The 12088-nt window shown below is 41.4% G+C and overlaps 1 protein-coding gene across 1 annotated transcript; it reads right to left on the bottom strand.

Annotated features, from left to right (window-relative positions):
- Positions 1–3086: 3086 nt before the first annotated feature.
- Positions 3087–4058, bottom strand: LOC127185035 (Y-box-binding protein 1-like). The gene has a single exon (XM_051141573.1). It carries the CDS (start codon positions 4056–4058, stop codon positions 3087–3089), a length of 972 nt encoding a protein of 323 aa, XP_050997530.1.
- Positions 4059–12088: the final 8030 nt, after the last annotated feature.

Below are 12088 nucleotides of genomic sequence, written 5' to 3' on the forward strand. Positions count from 1 at the left end.
AGAAGAACTGTCAGACTGCACTGCAATGCAGAGATACTTGTCACTTTGCATCAGGCATTCATAAGATGGCAAGCTCCATAAAGATGCGAACTTAATTTGTTAGTTTCCTGTACCTGAGAGGTAGAATAGGCCTCGATATGTAGAAGGTATTCAACTAATATTCGTTAAATAAAGAAACACATTGAAACATATATTCTAATTAAATCACATTTCGTAGGGTTTTTTTTTTCCTTTTAGACTGCAAGGCTTAAAAATTCTCAAGCTGTTAGACAAATGAAAACCATTTTTTTTTAAATACAATCATTTGTAAAAGGCTTCTTTAAAACTTAACTTCCTAAGTTACCTAAGCCATTCCACAAATGGACTCACATTTCAGCTTTGTCCTACGTGTAGCCAAAGGTGCTTGATTCCTATTCTGAGTGTGTGAGTGTCTGTGTCAGTGTGTGTGTGTCGGTGCTGTGTATGCACACATGCTCCATGTGGGTGTATGTGCACATGTATGTATGTGGTAGAGGCCAAAGGCCCATGGCTTCTCCCTCTATTGCTCTTTTCCTTACTTTTTATTATATTTTATTTTGCATGTGATTAAGAGTTTTACATACTTATATATAAGTGCATTGTGTGCATGCCACATACCCACAGATGCCAATTCATTGGCACAGGAGACAACTTCCTGAACACCAACAGCTCAGGCTCTAAGGTCAACAATTAATAAATGGGACCTCATGAGGCTGAGAAGCTTCTGTAAGGCAGAAGACACTGTCAACAGAACAAGGCAACAGCCTACAGACTGGAAAAAGATCTTCCCCAACCCTACATCTGACAAGGGGATAATATCCAAAATATATAAAGAACTCAAGAAAGTAAACACCACCAAACCAAATAACCCAATTAAAAAATGGAGATCAGAGCTAAACAGAGAATTCTCAACAGAGGAATATTGAATGTCTGAGAAACACTTAATGAAATGCTCAACATTCCTAGACACCAGGCAAATGTGAATCAAAACAACTCTGAGATTCCATCTTACACATATAGGAAAGGTTAAGACCAAAAACTCAGGTGACAGCACATGCTGGTGAGTATATGGAGAAAGGGGAATACTTCTCCACTGCTGGTGGGAGTGCAAACTAGTACAACCACTTTGGAAATCTCTCTGGCGCTTTCTCAGAAAATGGAGAATACTGCTACCTAAAGACCCAGATACTCCATTCCTAGGCATATACCCAAGAGATGATCCACCATGCAACAAGGACATTTGCTCAGCTATGCTCATAGCAGCTTTATTCATAAAAGCCAGAATCTGGAAACAACCTAGATATCCCTCAACCAAAGAATGGATAAAGAAACTGTGGTGCATTTTCACAATGGAATACTATACAACTATCAAAAACAAGGAAATCTTGAAATATGCAGGCAAATGGATGGAAATAGAAATGATCGTCCTAAGAGAGATAACCCAGACCCCGGAAGATATACATGGTATATGCTAGCTTAGAAGTGGATATTGTCCAAACAGCAGTGTCCTCTGAGAGATTCCACCTAGTGGGGGATAGGGAGAGATACTGGGACATGCAGCTAGACTCTGGGTGATCAGCTGTGAACTGTATGCAAGAACTGGGGGAAGGAAAGATATAGGGGAGGGGTGAGAGTTGTCCAGAGCTCCACAAGGAGACTTCCAAGGCTAGTGGATCTGCACCCAGAGGGGCCTGCACAAACTGAGGCCCCAATCAAGGACATTGCAGACAGAGGACCTTGACCCCCTGATCAGATGTAGCCAACGGACAGTTCATTCTCCACATGGTGGGTAGGTGCATGTAGGACTTCCTCTGAGAAGACCTCGGGTGCCTTTGATATTATCACTGCCCCTTAGGGGAGGGGTCCTGTCAAACACAGAGGGAGGGGATAAAAACTAACCAGATGAGACCTGACTGGTTGTGGTGAGACAATGGGGGAGGAGGACCCCACCTGTCATAGGTCATGGGCAGGGAAATAAAATAGAAAAGGGAGGGAGGTTGTGAACAGTAAGAAAAAGAGCAGGGGCTGATTACAACCGAGATGTAATGTGAATAAATTACAGTAATAATAAAGATTTTTAAAAAGACAATAGAAGTGATGGGCTCAGAACCAGGCATGATCCTGCACATCTCTGTAATCCCATCACCCAGGAGGTAGAAGCAGGAAAATCAGGAGCTCAAAGACAGGCAGACCTATATCACAGAAGCCTGCCTTACACAACCAAAGAAAGAAGACAGTAGTCTCAAGCAGGAGTGGTGGTGCACTTGTATTATCCCAGAAATCACATGGCTGAGGCTGGGCGATTGCTTCAGCTCAGGAACTGAGATTAGCCTGGAAAACACAGTAAGACCCTCAGGATGTTCTCTGTCTCTCCCTCCCCCTCCCTCCCTTGTTCCCTCCCTCTCTCTCCCTCCCTCTTTCCCTCCCTCCCTTGCTCCCTCCCTCCTTCCCTCCATCACTCTTCTCTCTTCTCTCTTCTCTCTTCTCTCTTCTCTCTTCTCTCTTCTCTCTTCTCTCTTCTCTCTCTCTCTCTCTCTCTCTCTCTCTCTCTCTCTCTCTCTCTCTCTCTCTCTCTCTCTCTCTCTTCCCCCCCCCTGGGAGTAAGCAGAGTGTATCTTGGAGTTCTACCATGACTTCTCAGAATTTGTTTCAAACAATAGAGAATGACAACTTTATACATATATTAAGACCTTTATTAACACGTGCTAGCAGTGCATTGACTTTTTAAAAATAAAGTTGTAAAATGTATTGCAAATTAAAGTTCTTTAAAATCTGAACTTGTCAAGATATTTAACAATTTAAACATCACTAAAGTTGTATTGAGAAAAAACAGGCCTTTTAAAAATGCATGATTGTCGTTACAAAAAAGGGGCATCGTTATGAGAAATAATAACCCGATGCTGCATAGACGATGCAGATAGTTCTAGAGTATCTGGTCAACGCGGGAAAAGCAAGCACGCTTAAGGTCTTCAGATCTAATCATTGTTCTTTTTTTATGGCTAGAAAATCATTTTCATTTTTCCTTGTTGGATGACCAAGCGGGCTAATGGTAGATGGCTAGCCTGCATTTAGTCAGCCCCGCCCTGCTCAGCCTGGGGAGCCTGCGGATTCTCAGCTGATGGGTCTGCTGCCTTTGTCTCTTTGCCATCTTGTGGTTTACAGATCTCCGGGTGTCTGCATCTGTACGTGAAGTTGCGGCCACGCCGACCTTGAGGTGGCTGCTGATCTTGGGTCTCAGAGGCTCCTTGATGTTCCTTGTCCTCTTCCTTGTGGTCCTCGCTAGGTTGTCTTTGGCGAGGAGGGCCCTTGCGGGATCTTGGTGTGTAGCCCTGATACATATTCGGTCTCACCGGTCTGCCTTGCTCTCCTGCACTCTGCTTGTCAGCACCCTCCATCGCTTTTCCTTGCCCAGGGCGGCTGGAATACTGTGGTCGACGCCTACAGCGTCTCCGCATAGCAAAAGGTGCGAACCCTCGCTGAGGAAATGGCCAGCGCTGTGGGGCCTGGTCTTCAGCAGAGCTTTCCGCTCCCTCACTCTTTTCCTCACTCTGGCTGTTCTGGCAGTTTTGCTGGTAATGACATGGAGGACCCCTCTGATCTGCACAGCGTGTGTTTCGATCTGCCGCATATTTGCTGCCTTGAACAGCGATTCCTCCAGGGCCTGTAACATTTGCTGCCTCCGCGCCCCTGTCTCCTTCAACAATATCAAACTCCACAGTCTCTCCGTCTCCTACACCGTGAAAGGACTTCCTGGGGTGGTTCTTTTTTATGGCCCTATGGTGCACAAATAGGTCTTCTCCTGTGTCATTCCTTGTGATGAAACCGTATCCGTTCCTTAGATTGAACCATTTTACTGTTCCCAAAACCTTGGTCTGGATGACCTTCTTCTTGTCCTGGCCGGCGGGCACCTCAGACGTGGGGCCCTCTGTGCCTCCACTGTCTGTGCCGCTCCCCGGGGAGCTGGGCTTGGTGGCTGCTGCACTGAGGGCGGCGGTGAGGGTGGCGGGCAGTGGCTGCTGTGTCTTGGCCTTTCTTCTCATAGCTGAGGCGATGGCAACTGCGGCCTGCAGTCAAGGCCAAGGGTCCTCCAGGGTCTAATGTTGACCAGGCCTCCAGGGCCGTGGGGCCCTCAGGGCTCTGTGAGTCTCGCTTGTTCCCACTACCAGTTGAACTAACTCGATAATGACAACTGGATGTCGCAACTCCGACTCTCACAGAAGGAAATGAAGGTAAGATAAGAAGAGTCTCACAAATACAGACGTAAAGATCCTGGATACGGATGAAAGTTCTAAATAGAATTCAGATGAAGTTCTAGAATCATTTCCATTCACGTCATATACAAGGTGAGGATACCTGCTGTCCTTGCTGTTAATACTATTAGGGGTCTCCCTTGACAGGCCGTGGTGGTGCACACCTTTAATTCCACGACCTCTGTGAATCTCTTGAGGCCAGCCTGGTCTAAAGAGCGAAACCAGGACAGCCAAGGCTACACAGAGAAACCCTGTCTGGAATAAGAAAAACAATCAAATAAACAAACTATTATGGAGGTTCTAGCTTAGTTAATAAATTAGGGGAAATGAGTGATGTAGATGCTTAAAAGAAACTCACATACTCCTCAGTGTTCCAATTATGTTCTTTGATAGGAGGATAAAAAGAGGGACAGAGACCTTTCAAATTATGATAAATGGGGGGCTAGAGAGATGGCTCAGCAGTTAAGAGCACTGACTGCTCTTCCGGAGGTCATGAGTTCAATTCCCAGCGACCACATGGTGGCTCACAACCACCTATCATGTGATCTGATACTCTCCTCTGTCCTGTAGATGTACATGCAGGCAGAGCTCTATATACATAATAATAAATAATAAATCTTTTTTAAAAATTATGATAAATGTTCATCTGTCAGAAAAAGTCATGGAGCAAGCATACTTAACAGCTCACCTCATGAAATTCAGAACTGGACAAAGATTCCCTTGGTTACATCATGGTTAGACAAGCTTAGTGAGCACTGGGCTATGGAAACACCCTACCTTTGATTACCAGGGGATTGAAAATAGTAGCTGGTAGAGTGACAGGAGGAAAAGAAACAAAACCCTAAAGCCATGGGAAGGAAGAATTCATACCATCACGTCCTACTTGTAGAAAATATGGCTGTGCATCTAGGATATCTAAGATAATTAGAGGATAAAGATTTGCATTGACAAATGACTTAAGTTCTGATTTTCCAGAAGAACTGGGTTCAATTCCCAATACCTACATGGCAGCTCACAATTGTCTATAACTCTTTGATTTGACACCTTCACACAGACATATATCCTCATGGATTGGGAAAATCAACATAGTAAAAATCATCATCTTATCAAAAGGAATCTATAGATTCAATACAACCCCTATCTAAATACCTGCACAATATTTTCAGACCTGGAAAGATAAATTCATATGGAAAAACAAAACAAAACAAACAGAATAGCTAAAACAACCCTTTACAATAAAAAAATCTTCTGGAAGTATCTCCAACCAAGATCTCAAGCCATACTATAGAGCAACATTAATAAAAAAAATAACATGGTACTGGCATAGAAATAAGCTAATTAATCACTGGAATCGAATCAACGACCCAGAAATAAACCCACACACCTATGGACACTTGATTGTTGACAAAGAAGCCAAATCCATACAATGGGGAAAAGATAGCATCTTCAACAAATGGTGCTAGTCTAACTGGATGTCTACATGTATAAAAATGCAAGTAGATCCATATTTATCACCATGCACAAAACTCAAGTCCAAGTGGATTAAAGACGTCAACATAAAACCAGACACACTAAATCTTTTAGAAGAAAAAGTGGGGAAGAGCCTTGAACTCATTGGAACAGGGGCAACTTACTGAACAGAACATCAACAGTCCAGACTCTAAGATCAACAATTAATAAATGGGACCTCATGAAACTGAAAAGCTTCTTTAAGGCAAGGACACTGTCAACAGAACAAAAGGACAGCCTATAGACTGGGAAAAAAAAACTTCATCAACCCTACATCCGACAAAGGGCTAATATCCAAATATATAAAGAACTCAAGAAATTAAACACCACCAAACCAAATAACCCAATTGAGAAACGGGGCTCAGAATTAAAAAGAGATATCTCAGCAGAAGAATATGGAATGGCTGAGAAACACTTAAAGAAATACTCAATGGCCTTAATCATCAGGGAAATGCAAATCAAAATGACTCTGAGATTCCATCTTACACCCATCACAATGGCTAAGATCAAAAATTCAAGTGACACCACATGCTGGAGAAGATGTGGAGAAAGAGGAGCATTCCTTCATTGCTGGTAGGAATGCAGACTTGTACAACCACATTGGAAATCTATCTGGTGCTATCTCAGAAAACTGTGAATAGGTCTTCCTCAAGACCCATTCCTTGGAATATGCCCAGAACATTATCCACCACACAACAGAGACATATGCTCAACCATGTTAATAGCAGCCTTATTCATAATAGTCAGAACCTGGAAACAGGCTAAATGCCCCTCAGTTGTTAAAGAATGGATACAGAAATTCTGGTACATTTACACTATGGAATACTACTCAGCTATAAAAAACAAGGAATTCCCGAAATTTGTGGCCAAATGGATGGAACTAGAAATGATCATACTGAGTGCGTTAACCCAGAAGCAGAGAGACTCACATGGTATGTACTCACTTATAATTTGACACTAGCCCAAGAGGCATGTCCCATGAAAATCTTCACTTAACCAGGAGATTGGAATAGATGTGAGGACTTCCTACTGAGATTGTAGGTAAGAGAAATATAGGAGATGGGGAAACAGAAGGATCCAGAGGATCTTAGAAACCTATAAGAACATCATAACTGGTAGATCAGGGCCCAGGTGGGTCTGCTCAAACTATCGTACTAACCAAGGACAATACAAGTAGTAAACATTGAATCCATACTCTGATCTAGCCAATGGACAGGACATTCTCCACAGTTACGTGGAGAGTAGGGACTAACTCTAACATAAACTCTGGTGCCCCATATTTAATGGCCTCCCCTTGATGGGGAGGCCTGATGGCACTAAAAGAAAGAATAGACAGGCTACAAAGATGAGACTTGATAGCCTGTGACCATAAAGTGGGGGAGGAGAGCCCCTCGGTCATGGGCCTAGGGTAGAGGAATTGGGTGGGGGTGGGAGGGAGGGAGGAACGGGAGGATACAAGAGCTGGGATAACAATTGAGTTGTTATCTGAATAAATTAATAAAAAATATTTTTAAATAAATAAATTTTAAAAATAAAGAAAAATAGTACAACCATTCAGTGATATGCGTGTGGAGGTCAAAAGGCAGGCTTTCATACGAACTCTGGTGCCCCATATTTGACCATGTCCCCTGGATGAGGAGACCTGGTGGTACTCAGAGGAAGGATAGCAGGCTACCAAGAAGAGACTTGATATACAGGGGGAGGAAGTCCTCCTCAGTCACAGTCATAGGGGAGGGGAGTAAGGGGAAAATGGGAGGGAGGGAGGAATGGGAGGATACAAGGGATGGGATAACCATTGAGATGTAATATGAATGAATTAATAAAATATTTTTTAAATTTTTTAAAAAAAGATGTCTTAAAAGGAAAAAAAGGCAGTCATGGATATTGGTCCTTAATTTCCATCGTAAGACAGGATTTCTTTTATTGTCTACTACAAAAACAAGCCTACCTGGCCCACAAGCATCCAGGCATTTTCCTGACTTTGCTTCCCATTTTACCATGAAAAGGCTGGGGTTACAGATACTTGCTACTATGTGGGTTCTGTAGATTGTAACTCTGGTCTGCAAATTTGTATGGCAAGCATTTTAGCTGCTAGCCTATCTTCCCAAGCAAAACCACAGTTTTTTGCTATCACGCCAACACCTGGACATTCTATAATAGGCCCCCAGACCTTAGTACAACTAATGCCATGATGGAAGTACTATTCAGGCTTGGAAATCCAGAAAAAAAGACAGCAACACCAGCCAAAATGAGGACAAAGACATAATCCATCAACATCCATAGTTCTGGGAAAGTCTCTGAAAGTCTCTAAATGTCTCAAAAAAAGTCTCATACCTTCTATCTTTGGCTTCTTTAGATTTGCTTCTGGATAAACCGCTCTTGCTAACTGAGTTGTATCAACTCAGGATACAGTTTTTGTGCTTGAAAGATCACCCTGAGAATAGCTCATCACTGCACTGGGGCTAATAAAGACATTCTCCTGGCTTGAACACATGTCCGAATACTCCTTTACTGGTTATATGATTGTTTGACTGAGCTGGATTTTTGGCTCAGTTTTAGACTATGTTCTTAGCTTATGTGAGGAACTGGGTACAATTCTCAATGCACACAAAAGGTTTTTTTTGTTTGTTTCTTTTTAGTTAATTACTTAAGTAGTTAGTTAAGATACATGGACTCTTCTAATCCAAAGGAGGATCCTGATTTCACAATCCTTTTGTCTTCATAATCCAAGTGCTGAAATTATAGGCAAGATCAACTAGGTCTAGTTTTATATGGCTCTGGAGATCCAACCCACAGCTCTGTGCATTTGAGGCAAGCAAAGTAATAATGGACCTGTAACCCAGCCCTCCAAAATATGGAGGTTTTTTTTCTATTTTTTTTTTTTTTAGTTACCTGAGTTTCATAGTCCTAAGGTATGTGTATAGGATATTATACACTAAGAAAATAACTACTTTTGTGTGTACAAGATCATTCACAGAGTACCATGTGAATGGAAAATGCTCGATGGAAAAAAAGGAAGAAGTGGAGTGGAGAGACAGCACAACAGATAAGAACAACGACTAAACAAGTGCTGCACATGGAAACAAAACATTCATACACATAAAGAAAAATATTTTTAAAAGGTGGGAAGCAAAAACAGATTAAGAGGCATTCTATTGGCAAATAACTGAGAAACAGAGAGGAAGAAGGAAGGAGGAGCAATGAAGTAGCTGATGTGGTTACGCCTGAAGAATTTTTCTGTTTTGAAAGTTTAGTCTGTGCGGTAGAGTCATTCTTCAGTAAACTTTAAAACAGAAAAAGACAGAGCAGTTCAGTAGCAATAGACCCAAATGCTGCATAAAGCAATTCGTTTTCCTTTGTAGTTCATAATGTGGGATGGAGCTGAAGATACAAAAGATACAACTGTTGATTGAACACTTAGAAGTCTAATTCGTTAATCAAAAGGTGTCAATACTACACAGTCAAGACAATACGACACAGGCACACCTACAGGTAAATCGTATGGAGACATTTTCTCAGGTAAGACTCCCTCTGCCCAGATATTCTTAGTTTCATGTCAACTTGACAAAAACCTAACTTGTACAACCAAAACAAAGGTTTTATTTTTTTTAATTTTTGCAATCAGTCAGATATATTTAAGTTTTCATTCTATCTTGAAAAAGCATACTTGGATCTCTCTAATATATTACTGAATATTTCTTTACTTGGCTTATGTGCTTAAATGACCTAGTATTTTTCCATGCAGATTCTACAACAGGGAAAACTATTAGGCTGCATGTCCAGTCCACATTCTGTGATGAAACTCAATCAACAAATGCCTAGGGAGGATAGTTCCACAGATTTTGCCTGAGGTTATTACAGAAGAACATTCCATACAGGGCTGATATCATAAATCAGAATTTCTTCTTTTCACCTTTTTTCTAATCTTGTGTTTGCTTCAGATAACGTTTTGTATGCCATGATTCCTTTGGTGATGCCATGCTCCAAGAAGAACACAATTTAAATGGGGAGACAATAATTCCATTCCACCTGTATAGTTTGAAATATGTTAACACACACACAGAGAGAGACAGACAGACAGACAGACAGACAGAGACAGAGACACAGAGACAGAGAGATATATGATGCCGTGGGGTTGATTTTGAGAATGGCAAATACATAATACAAATAATACAAATTCGAAAAAATAAGTCTTTGGCTTTACTTCCTTTAACTTTTAACCTTTTTTGTTGTTGTTACTTGTAACCCAGACTCACCTGAAACTCAAAGTACTGGGGATGGCCTAGAACCCTTCCAAGCTTCAATCTCTGAATTCCAAGCACCAGAATTGCAGGCATATGCCCCAATGACCTGTGAGTCACTACATTTGTGCTGTCTCCTACATTTTACAACCCAGTTATCCTTAAATAAGGAAGAAAACAGCATTTTAACGAAAACCTGTAGAAGGCTGTCCTGTTATTTTTTGCAGATACTCTTAATCACCATTAGTTTTCATCAAAGGTGCCTTCAAACACTGTTTTCAAGTATTCTTTCAGTTAGCACTCATTTTATATTATTTGCATAGCATACAGCAGCAGCAATATACAAATGCCTAAAAGACACTCAACCAAACGTGGCAGAGAATACAGTCTTAATAACTATCCAGAAGACCACATGAAATTAAATTAATGAATACAATTAATCTAAATAAATGTGGGAATGTAGGTCAGCTGTACAGAGATTGCCTGGCAACTGTGAGACCCTAGACTCAAACCCAGCAGAGCAACTAATTCATAATTAACTAATTTAATGGATGTAGATACAGGATAACATACAAAAATGCTAAAAGAGCAAGAGCTTTAGTGTATAGACTGTACTCCCAATACTCAAGAATGGCCACAACTTCAAGGCCAACAAGATAGACATAGTGAGTCCTACATCATACAGAAATATATGGTGAGGTCCTATTGAAAACGGAGGAAGCACAGAAGAAAACAGAATGCTGAACATCTTTGTGGCTTATGATTCTCAACTAGCTAAATTCACTGATTGAACGGAACAATTTCTACACGCCCTTGGATTTCTCATAAACTTTTCATTGTATGGTTAGTGAGCATGCTATCCTCATGGAAAGAGTTGTAGACGTGGTTCTGTTTTGGAACTACGAGTTACAAAATTTTTTTTAAAAAAGAAAGGTGTTCAAATTATAGTTTGCTAAAAGGGTACCTTCCTGGGCAGCATGTCTTTCAACTGGGAGATGGGCTGAGTAACGGGCAACAGCTTTGGACTCATGGAGAGAAAGGCTCAGGGAAATGAGTCAATTTTAAACTCAATTATAAGGAAATCCAAGCTTGTCCCTTCAGAAACATCCCAGAAGCCACTGTTTTGACAAGCTTTAATCAGATTTTTTTTTCTGCTTTATCCTGTGCCACCCTGTTTATTTCTCTTTGTTATTTTCTCAGTCCTCTTTGAAATCCTCTCTCTAGAGACGCTTGCCTGGCCTTTTTCTCGCCAAGGCCTGCTGGTCCTCTTCTCTTCAACCTCCTTCATACTATCTATAGTCATTCATCTGCTTTTCCTCAAAGTTCAAGGTGTCAGAGCCTCTGAGACATGCTCTGGTCTGAGAGCTTGTTTTTCAGCAGCTAAAGCCCTTCATAGTAGTGTATAAATGAGGTGAGACAAAGTGCAGAACACACTGGACTTTTTAAGGACACATACCAGCACTTCCATTTTTTTTTAAACAAGTGACACAAAGTAGTCCCTGTGGGAGTCCATCCATTTGTCTGCAGCGATATAGCATGTATTGAGAACACGGGCCCCAAGCAGTAAGTGTTTTCTGCTTCTGCAAGTTTGCTGCATACCTCAACGCGGGGGTAGGCCTTCTCTCTTAACTGTCTCATGGCCTCATTTTCCAAATGATCCCTTTCAGGGCACAGTACCTATAATCACACTCTCCCTACCTTCAACTTACTTCATTTAGACCGATTGGAGAAACTCCACCAACTCAAATCCAACTCTTGGCCTACTATGTACCTGTATTTCTGCTGCTGGATGCAGACACGGGGAAGAAAACAATACAACTGACTACTTCAAACTGACTTGTAGTGTTTTCTAAGGAAAGTTGTTATTTCCAAATTCATTCATTCTCCTAATTGTTAATTACTATTTCATGCACCTCCTATATTCAAACTTCCAAAACTAGTTCTTCCCCATCACCACAGTTTCTTTCAGAAAAAATAAACAAGCTCTAGAAAAGAATTTTCACACTGACCTGAGCATAAATACCACGACCAGCTTCTGAGCTTATGTATGTAAGTGCCAGCATTTCTCTT

Source organism: Acomys russatus, chromosome X, assembly GCF_903995435.1.
Source record: "Acomys russatus chromosome X, mAcoRus1.1, whole genome shotgun sequence".
Classification (NCBI taxonomy): Eukaryota; Metazoa; Chordata; class Mammalia; order Rodentia; family Muridae; genus Acomys; species Acomys russatus.